This window comes from Coregonus clupeaformis, chromosome 17 (genome assembly GCF_020615455.1).
Source record: "Coregonus clupeaformis isolate EN_2021a chromosome 17, ASM2061545v1, whole genome shotgun sequence".
NCBI lineage: Eukaryota > Metazoa > Chordata > Actinopteri > Salmoniformes > Salmonidae > Coregonus > Coregonus clupeaformis.
Window position 1 is genome coordinate 46,029,545 of NC_059208.1, and position 22,660 is coordinate 46,052,204.

At 42.6% G+C, this 22,660-nt stretch overlaps 1 protein-coding gene across 1 annotated transcript in view; it reads right to left on the reverse strand.

The window, feature by feature from the left end:
• LOC121586675 (adhesion G protein-coupled receptor B2-like) overlaps positions 1–22,660 on the reverse strand; it is a gene marked incomplete at its 3' end in the record, with an annotated part of 426,163 nt that overhangs the window by 35,808 nt on the left and 367,695 nt on the right. Inside the window, 1 exon segment of the mRNA XM_041903589.2 lies at positions 3,814–3,940. Coding sequence (XP_041759523.2) covers positions 3,814–3,940 — 127 coding nt within the window.

A 22,660-nucleotide genomic window follows, 5' to 3' on the forward strand; every position in this document is an offset into this window, starting at 1 on the left:
TTCTCCCTGGCCCAGGATAAGCTGCTCAAGCTGCGCTGCGGATACTAAGCTCTGCTCCAAGACCCACACCCTGCCTGGATGTCTGGATGTGGACGTGTGTGACACTGTGTGTGTTTGGATGGTCCACTGCAACCACACGACAACTGAGTTCTGTTAAGTGAGTGAAAGAGGAAAAAGAGTAACAACGCTATTATTGGTAGCTACATATGTAGAGACATGCAGCCACGCACGCAAGCATGAACAGTGCAACAGACACACACAGGCTTTAATGCACACACACACACAAACACACATACACACACACACTTCCTCTAAATAGCTGAGTTGGGGTAGCTGATAGCAAGGTGAACGTGTCCTCTCCATTAACCACATTAGCTGGCCAATAAAGCCTACACACTGACCCTTAGCCCCAGGGCCTCAGCGCTAGGCTAATGGTGTAACGGTCCTGAATGACATATCTCTAACAGCTAAGGACACATTTCATAAATGTCACCAGGGAATTCCTGCCCATTCCGCTGGTGACCACATGCTGGGAAAATGGAAAAGTCAATAGTATTCTATAAAGAGAAGGCCAGAGAGCACAGAGAGCGGTGGGAGCTTTTAGGTCAGGACCGTTATGGATATTTCCTATCTGTAATGGGAATGGGCTTTTTACTTTCCCTTCCTTTTGGAAGTGTGGGAAATAGGAAAATCCTATATGTTCAGGATCAGGCCAGCTTTGGGGTAAAAAACAAACAAAATAAATGATGGTTCAAACTAAAGTCCACCACCTCAAATCAACCAATAAAACTCCATTAAAACTTTGTTGTACTTGACACAAACCGGTGTACCTGGCACCTACTACCATACCCCGTTCAAAGGCATTTAAATATTTTGTCTTGCCCATTCACCTTCTGAATGGCACACATGCACAATCCATGTTTCAATTGTCTCAAGGCTTAAAAATCCCTCTTTAACCTGTCTCATCCCCTTCATCTGCACTGATTGAAGTGTATTTAACAAGTGACATCAATAACGGATCATAGCTTTCATTTGGATTCACTTGGTCAGTCTATGTAATGGAAAAAGGAGGTATTCTTAATGTTTTGATTACTCAGTGTATATCTTATGAATAAAAGCCTCCCAGATGCCAAGGTTGCATTATACAGATACACACACACACACACACACACACACACACACACACACACACACACACACACACACACACACACAGAGATAGAGAGAGAGAGAGAGAGAGAGACAGAGAGAGGCAGATGCATTTGTGTGGTAAAGAATAGTGAGATCTGAGATATGCATAGCTGAAAAGCAGGGCAGTTAACCCAGATGGAGACCGTAGACAGTAGTAAGTGCTTTTTAAATGTTATCTTCCTCACATAAAGAAACTCCTGCACACACAGCGAGAGAGGGAAAAGCAGGTGGGACAGGAAGATAGAAAAAGCAGAGAGAGAGAGAGAGAGAGAGAGAGAGAGAGAGAGAGAGAGAGAGAGAGAGAGAGAGAGAGAGAGAGAGAGAGAGAGAGAGAGAGAGAGAGAGAGAGAGAGAGCGAGAGAGAGAGAGAGAAAGAGAGAGAGAGAGAGAGAGAGAGAGAGAGGGATGGTTAAGAGAGGGTGACTGCACAGAGTGATGGGACAGGCTGGCTAGAGGAAGAGAGCAGGTTAAAGGTCAGTGGAAATGGGCGTGTTTAGCTGCTAGTGTTAGGGATCCTAGAGATTCCATTAGTAGTGGCACACATACAGGAGAGGAGAGTGGCTCAATACATGAATCAGTACAGACGTAGCCGTGGACCGCTAAAAACCTGCTCTGCTCTGCTCACGTCATAGCCTCAGTCACAGCACAGGCACTATTCAGAATTGGACTGCAGCTACACACGCTGGAGGCTACAGCAAGCACACACATACGTGCACGCAGACACACACAACATGCGAACACATACAGTACCCAGGCCATGTTAACACTGACTACACAGCTGAACTCACACGCCAACCAACACATCCAAGCTGGCTTTGAGACACACCTGAACCTTACACATCATAGTTCATACTATAAGGAAAGTGTCTCCCAATGTCTCTGATAATGATAGCTGTTTGCTTGCCCAGCCAAGCAAGTATACAGCAGCAGTGAACTGAACCAAGATCTCGTCCATAAAGCACGTTTGGATGGAGCATTACTGTAATGCACTTTTCCTTTACACCCCCTATCGTTCTACTGGTTGGCTACTAGTGGTCTCCCCACGGTCGGACTGAACAGTGGCTATGTCTCCCGAGTGGCGCAGTGGTCTAAGGCACTGCATCGCAGTGCTAGCTGTGCCACTAGAGATCCTGGTTCGAATCCAGGCTCTGTTGTAGCCGGCCGCACAATTGGCCCAGCGTCGTCCAGGGTAGGGGAGGGATTGGCTGGCAGGGATATAGCTCAGTTGGTAGAGCATGGCGTTTGCAACGCCAGGGTTGTGGGTTCGATTCACACGGGGGGCCAGTATGAAAAATGAAAAATAATGTATGCACTCACTAACTGTAAGTCGCTCTGGATAAGAGCGTCTGCTAAATGACTAAAATGTAAATGTAAATGTAAACATTGGTTAGCTAATGAGCTCTGTGTTGTGTTTACTGATGAGCCCAGCACAGCACAGTTCTCCCATAATCAACTAATGAGCCAACCATCCAATATCTTTCTCTCTGCACTATCTAAACCCAATGAGTCCCACCATAATGCTGGTGCGTTTTGGACTTCTAACCCGTTTTAACCATTGTGTGTTTGAGCTACAGACGTCTATTCCGTCTGCATTGGTAGATACCACCCATTAGTATGTGTGAATAGCGGGGGCTGAGCTACAGTTGTGTTTGTGAGACAAAGGCAGATCCTGGAGCTGGGTCTTTTTCCAAAAACATCTGTAGTCCGAATGGTTTGAGCTACACACTATTAAAAAACGAACTATCAAAATCTGAGATTTTAACATGTTTTGCTCTATGATGCTCACAAGCTACACAATAGTCGTTAGAAGGTAAGGGGTTCTTCAACATAGAAGTCATAGGAAATCCCAGGACATAGTGTCTATAATACTGTAATAAGCTCACATACAGTAGTTGCTGTCACAAACTCCAAAATGCACACAGTTGTCACTGATTAATTTGATATTAATTTCCCAGTGAGCAAACAATTTCTGTACTTACAGCATCCATCTAAATTCAATTTAATTCGTTAATGCTTTATAGAGTGTTGTGTATGCTCAGCAATTTAATTCGTTAAACCTTATTTTTTGTATTAATATTTGTCAATGAATGTAACTCTTTATGTCAAATTGTTGTGTGTTCTACTTGTAGCCCTGGTTGTCCTGAAAATAAAATGGTAAAATACTTAATTGTGAGGCTAAATATAAGGGCTGGACAATGAAAGTCCGATAAATGAAAAGCCGATTTTTGCTAGGGTCTTGGGACTGACAGGGTTAAGACTGGTAACATCTTCAGTCGTATGATTTCAACAAATCCACTCTCTCAAAAACTCTTAAGGCTGGATTCCTGGCAACAGATAAAGCCTAGTCCTAGAATAAAAAGCTATTTCAATGGAGATTGTCCATTACATTTTAGAAGACTGTTGTTGTACAGATTTCACAGCTGTCTCTATTTTAATTGTATCTTATACAGTTGTTTATATCCTATCTCAAACCTTGAGGACAGCAAGTGAATTTTATTAATCTCCCTTACCGAGTTGACTGTTCAAATCAAAGTAAGCCTAACTCTACCTTGTACATATCCACACACCAACACACTAGCGTTAGCCCCAGTGTCACAGAGTAGAGTGGTAAATGTGACTCACCGGGTTTTTAGCTTGTTGCGCTAGCACAGCGTAGGTTGAGATCCTGCTGCACAGGCATTTAGTGTGGACGGCGGCAGACGCGAGTGTTTGGCAGCCCTCTGTGTCCCAGTTCTCAGCGCCAGCTTCCCTGGAGGTGGGGGAAACACGGACACACACAGTGAGTGAGACACAGACACTGTCACATTAGAGCACACAGATGCACTCAAACAAGTGAGAGAGAGAGATAGAGTGAGTGAGTGAGTGAGTGAGTGAGTGAGTGAGCGAGCGAGAAATAGAGAGAGAGAGAGAGAGAGCGCGAGAGAGAGAGATATTCAGGTACCCATTGACTACATTGAGCTGTATTGTGCCGTAGAGACCACTCTGACAGGGACAGACCCCCATGAACACTTCATTTCTTCTCTCTATCCTTTACCCATCTATTCATCCCTCTATCCTCCATCCCTCTCTATCATTTAGTCCTCCAAACAATCCCACTTCTGCTTGTCAGTAATATGACCTAACATTATTTTATGTTCGTAATGTTCCTCAAGTAGCTTCTCAAGTTGGACAATGTTGTGACTCTCCTCTCTCTCCTGTTCAATTAGATTGTGTTGCACCTCTGCTGTGCTCTCTGTGGGCAATGTGTTTTAAATGCTGTAATGAAAAGTGTGATGTGGAGGTCGATCAATGGGAACATTCACATTCTCTAATTGAAGTAATGACTAGCCTTATAGCCATCGACACACACCAACCATGTGCTCTAGCCTGGCTTTACCACAAATGACTGTACACATGTCTGTTGCAGCACTTGTTACGGTTATAACAGTGATATGAACCTTCAGATAAATGTAACAGAGTGACACTGACTGGACTAACGACCACCCTGTCTGTGGCACTTCAACTAATGCCAGTCTGTGAACAGTTATAACACTGATATGAGCCTTCATACAGCTGGTATAGAGTGTTGTGTATGCTCAGCACCTGACACTAACTTAACTAATTATCAGTCTCCTCACGGGACCTGGTGTATAATTAATGACAGTTGAAACAGTACTGAGTGTACTGTCTTTGTCAGCTATAAGTGTAATTTTCCATCAACAACCCCTCTGATAGCACCGCCGCCAAACACTGACTGAGAGACACAGGAGACAAACAGGACGCAGTGTTCTTGTTCAAAAGGGGTTGCTAATAAATACATATTTTCCTAATCAACTTCTATTGACCCCATGTGCACTGCGATGCTGAATATCCTTCATATTTCTAGTTTGCATCTCAGTTGGAAAGAGAGGCAAAGACAAATCATTTTCTCTCAGCATCTTTTTGAGTCAAGAAAAAACTTTCTGTTCATTTAAGGCACACAGGGGCACTTGCACAAACACACACACACACATACGCACACACTATTTTTACTGAATAGCTTCCCACGTGTACCTATAACATGTATCTACTATGACATGTCCCACATGATGGGTCATGGCTCGTTCTTCCTCCTTCTGTCTATTGCATTGTTGTACAATAGACAGAGACATACATTGCTTATCCAAAGTTAGACCAGCAACCACTGATAATCACTGATTATATGTCAATCTGGGCTCCCTCTCATTGGGAAGACAAAACCAGCAGGGTGTGTGTATGTGTGCGTGTGTATGTGTGCGTGTGCGTGTGCGTGTGTGTGCGTGTGTGTGTGCTTGCATTCGGTGCATGCACGTGTGTCTCCCTGTGGAGCATTGGAATCTCAGCGGAATATGCCAATGTCCAGATTATAACCTCTAGCAGGTGCCATGCCAATGTTTACAGCATACTATCCATCTGTCCCATACCAGGCTGCAGACTGATGCCATCTGGTCCCAGACCATGCCCTCACAGCTGGGGGTCTTCCAACTCTAGGGCCCCTCCACAGCAGGCTTTGACCTAGTTCAGCTATGAAAGGTAATTTCGATAGACAAACCCACAATTATGCCTAGCAGCGCTTTGAGAGGTAACAGTCTACCAAGAATACTAATCAACCTGTGGAGTTGAGAGTATCATTGATCCAGGTAGAAGCTTCCCGTAAGAACAGACCAAGGACCAGCTTACCGTTCCCAAGTCCTACCTTCAACTCAATATGTGTGATGCTAAACTGACCTTAGCTCAGTGTCTAAAAGGCAACTTCCCCCTACTCCACTTTCATAATGCAAATCAACAGACGTGGTAACGAATCACCATTTTCATCTAGTTAACTCTCTCTTTGTCTGCCATATGTCATGCTAACTCCTACAAGCTCTCACAGTCTCACGTCAGAATTAAACGTTAATCTCTGTTTCTCAAATGTCCAATTTCTGAAGTAGTTCCAAATGTTACATTTTGAAGTGTTTAAGGTTAAGTGTTTAAGGTTAAGTTAAGGCATTAACTCTGAATTGTTAAGGTTAGGGTTAAGTTTAGGCATTCATTCAGAATTCGTACGGTTTGGAATTAACTCTGAATGGTTAAGGTAAGAGTTAAGGTTTAGGATAGGCTTAAAATATAAATATAAAAAACAACTTTCTATCACTGGATTCGAACATAAAACCTTTGGAATCTGAGACAGATGCTTACACCCATCTGCCACAACACCTTAGCAAAAGCAAAAACTAAATGAAGGTAACAGTGTTCACTGTTGCCCCTAGTGGCGTCCTCAGACATGGATTGATATACTGAGTACACACACACACACACACACACACACACACACACACACACACACACACACACACACACACACACACACACACACACACACACACACACACACACACACACACACACACACCCTTCAACATGAACTATAAACAGAGATGTGTTCCCTCACACATACAAGCCAGTATATCTGTATACAGTGAGGGAAAAAAGTATTTGTTCCCCTGCTGATTTTGTACGTTTGCCCACTGACAAAGAAATTATCAGTCTATAATTTTAATGGTAGGTTTATTTGAACAGTGAGAGACAGAATAACAACAACAATATCCAGAAAAACGCATGTCAAAAATGTTATAAATTGATTTGCATTTTAATGAGGGAAATAAGTATTTGACCCCCTCTCAATTAGAAAGATTTCTGGCTCCCAGGTGTCTTTTATACAAGTAACGAGCTGAGATTAGGAGCACACTCTTAAAGGGAGTGCTCCTAATCTCAGCTTGTTACCTGTATAAAAGACACCTGTCCACAGAAGCAATCAATCAATCAGATTCCAAACAATATTGTCAGGGACAATATTGTAGACCACAAGGCTGGAATGGGCACAAGACCATCGCCAAGCAGCTTGGTGAGAAGGTCACAACAGTTGGTGCGATTATTCACAAATGGAAGAAACACAAAATAACTGTCAATCTCCCTCCGCCTGGGGCTCCATGCAAGATCTCAACTCGTGGAGTTGCAATCATCATGAGAACGGTGAGGAATCAGCCCAGAACTACACGGGAGGATCTTGTCAATGATCTCAAGGCAACTGGGACCATAGTCACCAAGAAAACAATTGGTAACACACTACGCCGTGAAGGACTGAAATCCTGCAGCGCCCGCAAGATCCCCCTGCTCAAGAAAGCACATATACATGCCCATCTGAAGTTTGCCAATGAACATCTGAATGATTCAGAGGAGAACTGGGTGAAAGTGTTGTGGTCAGATGAGACCGAAATGGAGCTCTTTGGCATCAACTCAACTCGCCGTGTTTGGAGGAGGAGGAATGCTGCCTATGACCCCAAGAACACCATCCCCACCGTCAAACATGGAGGTAGAAACATTATGCTTTGGGGGTGTTTTTCTGCTAAGGGGACAGGACAACTTCACCGCATCAAAGGGACGATGGACGGGGCCATGTACCATCAAATCTTGGGTGAGAACCTCCTTCCCTCAGCCAGGGCATTGAAAATGGGTCGTGGATGGGTATTCCAGCATGACAATGACCCAAAACACATGGCCAAGGCAACAAAGGAGTGGCTCAAGAAGAAGCACATTAAGGTCCTGGAGTGGCCTAGCCAGTCTCCAGACCTTAATCCCATAGAAAATCTGTGGAGGAAGCTGAAGGTTCGAGTTGCCAAACGTCAGCCTCGAAACCTTAATGACTTGGAGAAGATTTGCATAGAGGAGTGGGACAAAATCCCTCCTAAGATGTGTGCAAACCTGGTGGCCAACTTTAAGAAACGTCTGACCTCTGTGATTGCCAACAAGGGTTTTGCCACCAAGTACTAAGTCATGTTTTGCAGAGGGGTCAAATACTTATTTCCCTCATTAAAATGCAAATCAATTTATAACATTTTTGACATGCGTTTTTCTGGATGTTTTTGTTGTTATTCTGTCTCTCGCTGTTCAAATAAACCTACCATTAAAGTTATAGACTGATCATTTCTTTTTCAGTGGGCAAACGTACAAAATCAGCAGGGGATCAAATACTTTTTTTCCCTCACTGTATATGGAGCCATATGGGCCTTATTGGTCTACATGCATAAATAATTATTAGGACAGATGGAGAGAACTGTGTCTTGCTGGGTTATGCATGGTGTCCCAATTCTGACTTGGGTGAGCCTATCACACGCACACAAGCACAGATATGAACATATAAACACACATATGCACACTCGCACACGCACTTGCCCATAAGTAAAACACGTAATGCTCTGTGCAACGTATTGGGTTTGTGTGTGTGTGTGTGTTGTTTGCTGGCTCACAGTGGGGTGTCTGTAGGATTAAATAGAGGAACACTAAGTGATCCCTATTTGGAGAGGAAAGCACAAATTGACTCTTGACCTCTATTGGTTTGGCTTATGAATAAAGCTTACTGTATATTACCTACTTAAAGGGATACTTCAGGATTTTGGCAATCAAACCCTTCATTTATTTCCACAGAGTCAGATGAACTCGTGGATACCATTTTCATGTCTCTGCGTGCAGTTTGAAGGAAGTTGCTAACTAATGCTAGCGCAATTGCTAACTAGTGTTAGCGCAATGACTGGAAGTCTATGGGTATCTGCTAGCATGGTAGCAGATACCTAAAGACTTACAGTCATTGTGCTAATGTTAGTTAGCAATGGATCACGAAACTACAGCAAACTTCCTTCATACTGGACACAGAGACATAAAATTGCTGTCCACAAGTTCATCTGACTTCAGGGAAGTACATTGCCTTAAGAAAGTATTCACACCCATTTACATTTTGTTGTGTTACAGCCTGCCTTTTTTATTCATAAAATTTAGATTTTGTGTCACTGATCTACACACAATACCCCATAATGTCAAAGTGGAATTTTGCTTGTAGAAGATTTTAGAAATTAATAAAAAATGTAAAGCTAAATTGTCTTCAGTCAATAAGTGTTCAACCACTTTGTTATGGCAAGCCTAAACAAATTCAGGAGTAAAAATGTGATTAACAAATAGCATAATAAGTTGCATGGACTCATTCCATGTTCAATAACAGTGGTTAACATGATTTTTGAATGACTACCCCACCTCTGTATCCCACACATACAATTATTTGTAAGGTCCCTCAATCGAGTAGTGAATTTTAAGCACAGATTCAACCACAAAGACCACAGAGGTTTTTCAATGCTTCTAAAAGAAGGGCACCGATTCGTAGATGTGTAAAAAAAAAAAAAAAAAAAGTGGGCAGACGCTGAATATCCCTTTGAGCATGGTTAAGTTATTAATTAGGCTTTGGATGGTGTATCAATATACCCAGTCACTACAAAGATACAGGTGTCCTTCCTAACTCAGGTTCCTGAGAGGAAGCAAACTGCTCAGGGATTTCACCATGAGGGCAATGGTGACTTAAAAAACATTTACAGAGTTTAATGATTGTGAAATGATAAAACTGACCTAAATGACAGAGTGAAAAGAAGGAAGCCTGTACAAATATTCCAAAACATGCATCCTGTTCGCAACAAGGCACTTAAGTAATACTGCAAAAAAAGTGGCAAAGAAATGAACGTTTTGTCCTGAATACAAAGCGTTATGCAAATCCAACGCAACACATCACTGAGTTACACTCTTCATATTTTTAAGCATGGTGGTGGCTGCATCATGTTATGGGAATGCTTGTCATTGGCAAGAAAAAATAAACCGAATACAGCTATAAACTACTGCAAAATCCTAAAGGAAAACCTGGTTCAGTCTGCTTTCCAACAGACACTGGGAGACAAATTCACCTTTCAGCAGGACAATAACCTAAAACACAAGGCCAAATCTACACTGGAGTTGCTTAGCAAGATGACATTGAATGTTCCTGAGTGGCCTATTTACAGTTTTAAAACGGCTTGAAAATCTATGGCAAGCTTGAAGAATTTTACAAATAGCAACGGGCAAATATTGTACAATCTATGTGTGCAAAGCTCACTTACCCAAAAAGACTCACAAGTGCTTCTATAAAATATTAACTCAGGGGTTTGAATACTTATGTAAATTAGATATTTTTGTATTACATATTTTATAAATTTGCAAAAATTTCGAAAAACATGTTTCCACTTTGTCATTATAGGTTATTGTGTGTAGATGGGTGAGAGAGAAAATATATATTTAATCCATGAATTCAGGCTGTAACACTACAAAATGTGGAATAAGTCATGGGGTATGAATGCTTTCTGAAGGCACTGTAGATAAACCACCTCATTGCCAAAAACTTAAAGTATCCCTTTAAGGTACATTTACACTTTCCATTAATTTGTTCTAGCTCACCAATAAAGATTGAATGAACGCTAGCTGTTTATTATTTTATTTAGCGATTACATCTTAAATTGACGATGAGGGACTTTTTAGGGTTTAAATGGTGAATAGACAGATTTAATTGATTTAAACTGGTTTTGTTAGAGCTGAGTAGAAAGTCAGATTTTGACACATTTTTTCCATATTTAGCTGTCATGCATTACAGTGCCTTACATTTTGTTTAACCTTACTTTTTCACCTATTTTCCTTCAGATCAGAGAGAGAGAAAGAGAGTCAGAGAGAGAAAGAGAGAAAGAGAGGGAGAGGGAGAGAGAGAGAGAGAGAGAGAAAGTGAGTGAGCGAGAAAGAGAGAGCGAGAGATAGACAAAAAGAAAGAAAGAGAGCGAGAGTGAGAGAGAGAGAAGGAGAGAAAGATAGAGAGAAAGACAGACAGAAAGACAGAGAGAAAGAGAGTGAGAGAGAGAGAAATATATATATTGAGAGAAAGAAAGAAAGAGAGATAGGGGATATATAGAGAGAGAGCAGGTGGGTAATCTAATGAAGGGTCTATGGTGAGGGGATAGAGCGGCAGGTAGTTTAGCGGTTAGAGGTGGTGAGGGTTTTAGAGGGTCTATGGTGAGGTGATAGGGGGCAGGTAGCCTAGCAGTTAGAGATTTGGACCAGTAACTGAAAGGTTGCTGGCTCAAATCTATGGTGAGGTGATCAGTGTGTTACAGGGTCTATGGTGAGGGTGTTAGAGGGTCTATTGTGAGGTGATCAGAGTGTTAGAGGGTCTATGGTGAGGGTGTTAGAGGGTCTATTGTGAGGTGATCAGAGTGTTAGAGGGTCTATGGTGAGGGTGTTAGAGGGTCTATTGTGAGGTGATCAGGGTGTCAGAGGGCCTATGGTGAAGTGATCAGGGTGTTTAAGGGTCATGAACCTTATCAAATCAAATCAAATCAAATTGTATTGGTCACATGCGCCGAATACAACAGGTGCAGACATTACAGTGAAATGCTTACTTACAGCCCTTAACCAACAGTGCATTTATTTTTAACAAAAAAAGTAAAAATAAAACAACAAAAAAAGTGTTGAGAAAAAAAGAGCAGAAGTAAAATAAAATAACAGTAGGGAGGCTATATATACAGGGGGGTACCGGTGCAGAGTCAATGTGCGGGGGCACCGGCTAGTTGAGATAGCTGAAGTAATATGTACATGTGGGTAGAGTTAAAGTGACTATGCATAAATAATTAACAGAGTAGCAGCAGCGTAAAAAGGATGGGGTGGGGGGGCAGTGCAAATAGTCCGGGTAGCCATGATTAGCTGTTCAGGAGTCTTATGGCTTGGGGGTAGAAGCTGTTGAGAAGTCTTTTGGACCTACACTTGGCACTCCGGTACCGCTTGCCGTGCGGTAGCAGGGAGAACAGTCTATGACTAGGGTGGCTGGAGTCTTTGACAATTTTGAGGGCCTTCCTCTGACACCGCCTGGTATAGAGGTCCTGGATGGCAGGAAGCTTGGCCCCAGTGATGTACTGGGCCGTACGCACTACCCTCTGTAGTGCCTTGCGGTCGGAGGCCAAGCAGTTGCCATACCAGGCAGTGATGCAACCAGTCAGGATGCTCTCGATGGTGCAGCTGTATAATTTTTTGAGTATCTGAGGACCCATGCCAAAACTTTTCAGTCTCCTGAGGGGGAATAGGCTTTGTCGTGCCCTCTTCACGACTGTCTTGGTGTGTTTGGACCATGATAGTTCGTTGTTGATGTGGACACCAAGGAACTTGAAGCTCTCAACCTGTTCCACTACAGCCCCGTCGATGAGAATGGGGGCGTGCTCAGTCCTCTTTTTTTTCCTGTAGTCCACAATCATCTCCTTTGTCTTGGTCACGTTGAGGGAGAGGTTGTTGTCCTGGCACCACACGGCCAGGTCTCTGACCTCCTCCCTATAGGCTTATGGATCTGACTTTAGTAGAAACTAGGGTCAGAAATACAGTGCCATGATTTTCTCTATTTTTGCATGTTTTTGATACTGAATGTTATCAGATCTCTGATACAGAGCAGAATTCATGGTTCCTTCTATTAAAGCAAGTCGTCCAGGTCCTGAGGCAGCAAAGCATCCCCAAAACATCACACTACTACCAACATGCTTGACCGTTGGTATAGGTTCTTACTTTGGAATGCAGTGTTTGGTTTTCGCCAGGAATATGGGACCCATGTCGAGAATTCTACAGGAGAATGTCAGGGGAATTCGGTGCTGCAAAACTTTGTTAATTAAATAAATAAAATAAGTATCCACTGTTTTGGTTATTTGTAAACGCATGTTCCCTTTAGCTACTACAGCAACTGAAATGACTGCAACACTTAACAAAGATCTGCAGTTAGTTTCGGAATGGGTGGCAAGGAATAAGTTAGTCCTAAATATTTCAAAAACTAAAAGCATTGTATTTGGGACAAATCATTCACTAAACCCTAAACCTCAACTAAATCTTGTAATAAATAATGTGGAAATTGAGCAAGTTAAGGTGACTAAACTGCTTGGAGTAACCCTGGATTGTAAAGTGTCATGGTCAAAACATATTGATACAACAGTAGCTAAGATGAGGAGAAGTCTCTACCTTCTTAACAGCACTATCAACAAGGCAGGTCCTACAGGCTCTCGTTTTGTCGCACCTGGACTACTGTTCAGTTGTATGGTCAGGTGCCACAAAGAGGGACTTAGGAAAATTGCAATTGGCTTAGAACAGGGCAGCACGGCTGGCCCTTGGATGTACACAGAGAGCAAACATTAATAATATGCATGTCAATCTCTCCTGGCTCAAAGTAGAGGAGAGATTGACTTCATCACTACTTGTATTTGTGAGAGATATTGACATGTTGAAAGAACCGAGCTGTCTGTTTAAACAACTAGCACACAGCTCAGACACCCATGCATACCCCACAAGACATGCCACCAGAGTTCTCTTCACAGTCCCCAAGTCCAGAACAGAATGTGGGAGGCGCACAGTACTACATAGAGCCATGACTACATGGAACTCTATTCCACATCAGGTAACTGACGCAAGCAGTAGAATCAGATTTAAAAAACAGATAAAAATACACCTTATGGAACAGCGGGGACTGTGAAGCAACACAAACATAGGCACAGACACATGCATACACACGCATGATAACATACGCACTATACACACAAGTACACATGGATTTTGTGTTGTAGATATGTGGTAGTGGAGTATGAGCCTGAGGGCACACACTTAGTGTGTTGTGAATTCTGTAATGAATGTATTGTAATGTTTTTAAAATTGTATAACTGCCTTAATTTTGCCGGACCCCAGGAAGAGTAGCTGCTCCATTGGCAGCAGCTAATGGGGATCCATAATCCATACAAATATAAATCTAATATTAAGTTTCGATCTGATAACATTACAACAATGGCACCTGTTGGCGTGCGGCTTATCCCAAGGAAGAGGGGAAGGACGGAGGACAAAAACTCTAAATCTGGTTATAAGGAGATCGGTGTTTAGGCTTTCCAAGAATGAAAGCAGGACAATGAAAGAGAGAATAAAGGATAGAAGGGTAGAGAGAGGTTAACACCCTTACAGTGTATGTCAATGGTGATAGCTAAATAAAGACAAATAAAATATGACTTTCCAAGAAAGAGTAAGGGAACAATAGGAATAGAATAATGGGATACATGATACAGTATACAGGATATAGAATAAAGCATATAGGATATAGGATACAGGATATAAATGTAGGATATATGGGAAGGATATAGGATATGGGATACAGTATATAGGATATAGGATACAGGATATAAATGTAGGATAATATGGGTAGGATATATGATATGGGATACAGTATATATGATTCAGTATATGGGATACAGTATATGGGATACAGTATATAGGATATAGATTACATGATAAAGTATATAGGATATATGATATAGCATACAGTATGTAGGATATAGAATATATAGGCTATAGGATATAGTCTATAGAATACATGATATAGGATACAGTATGCAGTATATTGGATATATGATATATGATACAGTATATAGGATCCAGAATATAGGATTTAAGATGTAGTATACAGTATATGGGATATAGGATACAGTCTTTAGGTTCTAGAATACAGTATATATGATACAGTATATAGGACACCATATATAGGATACAGTATATAGGATATGGGCTACACTATATAGGGTATAGGATACCGTATGTAGGATACAGTATATAGGATATGGGATACACTATATAGGGTATAGGATACAGTACATAGGGTATAGGATACAGTATATAATGTATAGGATACCGTATATAGGATACAGGACACTGTATATCGGATATAGTATGCAGTATACAGTAGATAGGGTATATGTTAGAATACATAGGGTGTAGGATACAGTATACAGGATATGGTAAACAGTATATAGGGTATATGATACATGATACAGTATATGGGATATTGGATATAGGAAACATTATAGAGGATACAGGATACAGTGTATAGGATATAGCATATAGTCAATCCAAGATGGCGTAGCAGTGTTGACACTGAGCCCCGCCGATCCAACACGACTGGTTTCCCGACGAAATCGTCTGATGTGGTTTCAACAGGCTTCCCGTTACGACGTCGACCACAAAGATCCATCTGCTAGCCCCGGCCCGCTAGCACACGCAAGCCGGGCCTATGCTCGCCAGTGCTGTAGCAGCCCCCAAACTACCTCCGAACTCTCCTATTGCTGTTCACCGGACCTTATGATAACTCAGCTATACAGCTGATGCCTGCTGGACTGTTCCTTTATACGGTACTGCATCCTGTTTATGTTTAGCCTCAGCCCAAACTTTGTCGCCATTACCAGCTGTTGTCTTAGCTCTCTCGAATAACACCTGTGATTGCTTTATGCCTCTCTCCCATGTCAATATACCTTGCTTATTGCTGTTTCGGTTATTTCTTATTGTACTATTTCACTGTAGAGACCCCAGCCCAGCTCAACCTGCCTTAGACAGCTCCTTTGTCCCACCCCCCATACACACGGAGACCGACTCAATCGGTGCCTCCAGTGATGCTCTTTCATCATTACCCAACGCTTAGGTTTACCTCCATTGTACTCATATCCTTCCATAATGCCCTGAATCTGTTCTACAACGCCCAGAAATCTGCCCCTTTTCTTCTCTGTACCCAACGCACTAGAATACCAGTTCTTAAAGCCTTTAGCTGTATCCTTATTCTACTCCTCCTCTGTTCCTCTGGTGATGTAGAGGTTAACCCAGGCCCTGTAGCCCCCAGTATCACTCCTACTCCCCAAGTGTTATCATTTGTTGACTTCTGTAACCGTAAAAGCCTTGGTTTCTTGCACGTTAACATCAGAAGCCTCCTCCCTAAGTTTGAGTTATTCACTGCGTTAGCACACTCCGCCAACCCTGATGTTCTAGCAGTGTCTGAATCCTGGTTTAGGAAGGCCACCAAAAATTCAGAAATGTCCATCCCCAACTACAAAATGTTCCATCTCGATAGAACTGCCAAAGGGGTTGGGGTTGCAATCTACTGTAGAGTTAGTCTGCAGAGCTCTATCATACTATCCAGGTCTGTGCCCAAACAGTTTGAGCTTCTACTTCAAAAAATCCACCTTTCCAGAAATAAGTCTCTCACTGTTGCCGCTTGCTACAGACCCCCCTCACCCCGAGCTATGCCCAGTTCACCATATGTGAACTGATCGCCCCCCCATCTATCCTCAGAGCTCGTACTGCTTGGTGAACTAAACTGGGATATACTTAACACCCCGGCCAACCTACAATCTAAACTAGATGCCCTCAATCTCACACAAATTATCAACGAACCTACCAGGTGCAACCCAAAATCTGTAAAAATGGGCACCCTCATAGAAATCATCCTGACAAATTTACCCTCTAAATACACTGCCTTATTGCCTGCGTCCGTAATGGGTCCGCGGTCAAACAACCACCCCTTATCACTGTCAAACGCTCCCTAAAACACATTAGCGAGCAGGCCTTTCTAATTGACCTGGCCCGGGTATCCTGGATGGATTTTGACCTCATTCCGTCAGTAGAGGATGCCTGGTTGTTCTTTAAAAGTGCTTTCCTCTCAATCTTAAATAAGCATGCCCCATTCAAAAAAATTCAGAACTAAGAACAGATATAGCCCCTGGTTCTTCTCAGACTTGACTGCCCTTGACCAGCACAAAAACATCCTGTGGCGTACTGCATTAGCATCGAACAGCCCCCGTGATATGCAACTTTTCAGGGAAGTTAGGAACCAATATACACAATCAGTTAGGAAAGCAAAGGCTAGCTTTTTCAAACAGAAATTTGCATCCTGTAGCACTAACTCCAAAAAGTTTTGGGACACTGTAAAGTCCATGGAGAATAAGAGCACCTCCTCCCAACTGCCCACTGCACTGAGGCTAGGAAACACTGTCACCACCGATAACTTGAGAATTTCAACAAGCATTTTGCTACGGCTGGCCATGCTTTCTACCTGGCTACCACTACCCCGGCCACCAGCTCTGCACCCTCCGCTGCAACTTGCCCATGCCCCCCCCACTTCTCCTTTACACAAATTCAGACAGCATATCTTCTGAAAGAGCTGAAAAATCTGGACCCCTACAAATCAGCTGGGCTAGACAATCTGGACCCTTTCTTTCTAAAATTAGCAGCCGAAATTGTCGCAACACCTATTACTAGCCTGTTCAACCTCTCTTTCGTAACATCCTCTTCAAAGGGGGTGACACTCTAGATCCAAACTGTTACAGACCTATATCCATCCTGCCCTGCCTTTCGAAAGTTTTTGAAAGCCAAGTTAACAAACAGATCACCGACCATTTCGAATCCCACCGTACCTTCGCCGCTATGCAATCCGGTTTCCGAGCTGGTCATGGGTGCACCTCAGCCACGCTCAAGGTCCTAAACGATATTATAACCACGATCGATAAAAGACAGTGCTGCGCAGCCGTCTTCATCGACCTGGCCAAGGCTTTCGACTCTGTCAATCACTGCATTCTTATTGGCAGACTAAATAGCCTTGGTTTCTCAAATGAATGCCTCGCCTGGTTCACCAACTACTTTTCAGATAGAGTTCAATGTGTCAAATCGGAGGGCCTGTTGTCTGGACCTCTGTCAGTCTCTATGGGGGTGCAACAGGGTTCAATTCTCAGGCCGACTCTATTCTCTGTGTATATCAATGGTGTTGCTCTTGCTGCTGGTGACGCTCGGATCCACCTCTTTGCGGACGACACCATTTTGTATACATCTGGCCCTTCATTGGACACTGTGTCAACAAACCTCCAAACGAGCTTCAACGCCATACAACACTCCTTCTGTAGCCTCCAACTGCTCTTAAACACTAGTAAAACTAAATGCATGCTCTTCAACCGAATGCTGCTTGCACCCGCCCACCCGACTAGAATCACTACTCTCAGCGGGTCTAACCTAGAGTATGTGGACAACTACAAATACCTAGGTGTCTGGTTAGACTGTAAACTCTCCTTCTAGACTCACATTAAGCATCTCCAATCAAAAGTTAGATCTAGAATCGGCTTCCTATTTCGCAACAAAGCCTTCTTCACACATGCTGCCAAACCTTGCCCTCGTAAAACTGAATATCCTACCGATCCTTGACTTCGGCGATGTAATTTACAAAATAGCCTCCAACACTTTACTCAGCAAATTGGATGTAGTCTATCACAGTGCCATCCGTTTTGTCACCAAAGCCCCATATACTACCCACCATTGTGACCTGTAAGCTCTTGTTGGCTGGCCCTCACTAAATATTTGTCGCCAACCCACTGGGTCCAGGTCATCTATAAATTACTGCTAGGCAAATCCCAGTCTTATCTTAGCTCACTGGTCACCATAGCAACACCCACCCGTAGTCTGCGCTCCAGCAGGTATATCTCACTGGTCATCCCCAAAGCCAACACCTCCTTTGGCCGCTATTCCTTCCAGTTCTCTGCTGCCAATGACTGGAACGAACTGCAAAAATCTCTGAAGCTGGAGACTCTTATCTCCCTCACTAACTTTAGGCGTCAGTTGTCAGAGCAGCTTACCGATCACTGCACATGTACACAGCCCATCTGTAATTAGCCCATCCAACTACCTCATCCCCATATTGTTATTTATTTTGCTAATTTGCACCCCAGTATCTCTATTTGCACATCATCTTTTGCACATATATCATTCCAGTTTTAATACGAAATTGTAACTATTTTGCACTATGGCCTATTTATTGCCTTACCTCCATAATTTACTACATTCGCACACACTGTATATATATTTTCTTTTGTATTTTTGACTTTATGTTTTGTTTACCCCATATGTAACTCTGTTTTGTTGTTTTTATCGCACTGCTTTGTTTTATCTTGGCCAGGTCGCAGTTGTAAATGAGAACTGGCTTACCTGGTTAAATAAAGGTGAAATAAAAATAAATAAAAAATGTGGATATAGGACACAGTATATAAAGTATATAGGATACAGTATATAGGCTATGTGATACAGAATACATGATAAAGTATATAGGATACAGTATATGGGATATAGTATAGAGGATACAGTATATAGGATATAGATACAGTATATAGGACATAGGATACAGTCTATGGGGTACAGTATATATAATACGGTATATAGGATACAGGATACAGTATATGATACATTATAAGTATATAGGATACAGTATAGAGGATACGGTATAGAGGATAAAGTATATAGGATATAGATACAGTATATAGGATACAGTATAAAGGATGCAGTGTAAGGAAACAGGATACAGTATATAGGATACAGTATAACATATTCAGTATAAAGTATACAGGATACAGTATATAGGACACAGTATACAATATATAGGATAAGGTATATAGGACACAGTATAAAGAATACAGCATACAATATGTAGAATACAATATATAGGATACAATATATAGGATACAGTATAAAGGATACAAGAAACAGTATATAGGATACAGTATAAAGGATATAGGATACAATATATAGGATACAGAATATATAGAATACAGTATACCGGATACGGTCTCAGGTATAGGGTACATTATACAGTATATAGGGTAACGTCAGGATGGCAGAGAGGTTAAGAAGGAGAGAGAGGAGTGGTGTGAGGTACAGTAGGGAGTTGAGGGAGGAGGAGAGAGGAGTTGGGGAAGGAGTGGAGTGAGGTACATCTAGGGAGTTGAGGGAGGAGGAGAGAGGAGTTGGGGAAGGAGTGGAGTGAGGGACATCTAGGGAGTTGAGGGAGGAGGAGAGAGGAGTTGGGGAAGGAGTGGAGTGAGGGACATCTAGGGAGTTGAGGGAGGAGGAGAGAAGAGTGGAGTGAGGGACATCTAGGGAGTTGAGGGAGGAGGAGAGAGGAGTTGGGGAAGGAGTGGAGTGAGGGACATCTAGGGAGTTGAGGGAGGAGGAGAGAAGAGTGGAGTGAGGGACATCTAGGGAGTTGAGGGAGGAGGAGAGAGGAGTTGGGGAAGGAGTGGAGTGAGGTACATCTAGGAAGTTGAGGGAGGAGGAGAGAGGGAGAATAAAGGGAGAAGTAGAGATAACTCAAAGATAACTCAAAGATTCTCAAAGATTACTCAAAGATAACTCAAAGATAACTCAAAGATACAGTGGCTTGTGAAAGTATTCACGACCCTTGGCATATTTCCTATTTTGTTGCCTTACAACCTGGAATTAAAATTTATTTTTGGGGGTTTGTATCATTTGATTTACACAACATGCCTACAACTTTGAAGATGCAAAATAAATTTTTGGGTGAAACAAACAAGAAATAAGACAAAAATACAGAAGACTTGAGCGTGCATAACTATTCACCCCCCCCAAAGTCAATACTTTGTAGAGCCACCTTTTGCAGCAATTACAGCTGCAAGTCTCTTGGGGTATGTCTCTATAAGCTTGGCACATCTAGCCACTGGGATTTTTGCCCATTCAAGTTGGATGGGTTCCGCTGGTGTACAGCAATCTTTATGTTATACCACAGATTCTCAATAGGATTGAGGTCTGGGCTTTGACTAGGCTATTCCAAGACATTTAAATGTTTTCCCTTAAACCACTCGAGTGTTGCTTTAGCAGTATGCTTAGGGTCATTGTCCAGCTGGAAGGTGAACCTCCATCCCAGTCTTAAATCTCTGGAAGACTGAAACAGGTTTCCCTCAAGAATTTCCCTGTATTTAGCGCCATCCATCATTCCTTCAATTCTGACCAGTTTCCCAGTCCCTGCCGAAGAAAAACATCCCCACAGCATAATGCTGCCACCACCATGCTTCACTGTGGGGATGGTGTTCTCGGGGTGATGAGAGGTGTTGGGTTTGCGCCAGACATAGTGTTTTCCTTGATGGCCAAAAAGCTCAATTTTAGTCTAATCTGACCAGAGTACCTTGTTCCATATGTTTGGGGAGTCTCCCACATTCCTTTTGGTGAACACCAAACGTGTTTGCTTATTTTTTTCTTTAAGCAATGCCTTTTGTCTGGCCACTCTTCCCGTAAAGCCCAGCTCTGTGGAGTGTACGGCTTAAAGTGGTCCTATGGACAGATACTCCAATCTCCGCTGTGGAGCTTTGCAGCTCCTTCAGGGTTCTCTTTGGTCTCTTTGTTGCCTCTATTTAATGCCCTCCTTGCCTGGTCCGTGACATTTGGTGGGTAGCCCTCTCTTGGCAGGTTTGTTGTGGTGCCATATTCTTAAAAAAAATTAATAATGGATTTAATGGTGCTCCGTGGGATGTTCAAAGTTTCTGATATTTTTTTATAACCCAACCCTGATCTGTACTTCTCCACAACTTTGTCCCTGACCTGTTTGGAGAGCTCCTTGGTCTTCATGGTGCCGCTTGCTTGGTGGTGTCCCTTGCTTAGTGGTGTTGCAGACTCTGGGGCTTTTCAGAACAGGTGTATACATATTGAGATCAGGTGACAGATCATGTGACACTTAGATTGCACACAGGTGGACTTTATTTAACTAATTATGTGACTTCTGTAGGTAATTGGTTGCACCAGATCTTATTTAGGGACTTCATAGCAAAGGGGGTGAATACATATGCATGCACCACTTTTCCGTTATTTATTTTTTAGAATTTTTTGAAAAAAGTTATTTTTTAATTTCACTTAACCAATTTGGACTATTTTGTGTATGTCCATTACATTAAATTACAGATTGTAATGCAACAAAATAGGAAAAACACCAAGGGGGATGAATACTTTTGCAAGGCACTGTAACTAGATCTACGTAAACCATGCTTTGATGTGCTGTCTGTCAGTATTTCATCCTTATAACACTTGGTATGGGTTTGGGATAAAAGGAGGGGATGTTGTGGGCTCTGTATGTCTACCCTGTCAGTCTGGAGAAGAGTTTGGGGGATGTGACTTAGCATGGCATTAAGTCACTGGAACAAATCTTCAGATGACACAAATCGCCTTGCGTCACTCTGCTTTCAGCAAGCCACGCTAGCTACCTAAACACATGGAAAGCACGCACGCATACAGACAGACAGACACACAGACCAACAGACAGACAGACACACAGACCGACAGACAGACCGACACACAGACAGACAGACCGACAGACCGTCAGACAGACAGACAGACAGACACACAGACCGACAGACAGACCGACAGACACACACAGACAGACAAACAGACACACAGACCAACAGACAGACAGACACACACACATACATACTCAGACAGGCATTTAACATGGAACAAGCTTTCGACATGTGGCGTCTCCTAAACATGCATGTTAGCATGTGTGTGTGATTCTGAGCGTGTGTGTGTGAACATGTACATCATGCGCTTATGTCTGACCTATATATGGCTGCAACACAGCTCTACAGGACCCATGCAGACCACAACATGGGAACTTTCACTCTCAGTCCCATAGCTGAATGTATGAGCAGCTGTCAATGTCCAGCCAACCACTGACCCTTAAACTCCCTCCCGTTACAACCACATAGACTTTATGACAACATAAACAACAAACACAAGCTGACTCTTACTTTCTATAATTGAAACAGCCAATACTAATCTATATCTAAATCCCACATAGTGTGTTTAAAGGTACTGGGCTGTGAAGGGGATAGGTTGGTGCCTAGAGGGTTTTTTAAGGTGTGCCTTATTCATTCTCTATCCACACAGAAGATCTCACTAAATCAATTTTTATGACTGTATCAACACAGGTGGAGAGAGATAGAGGTAA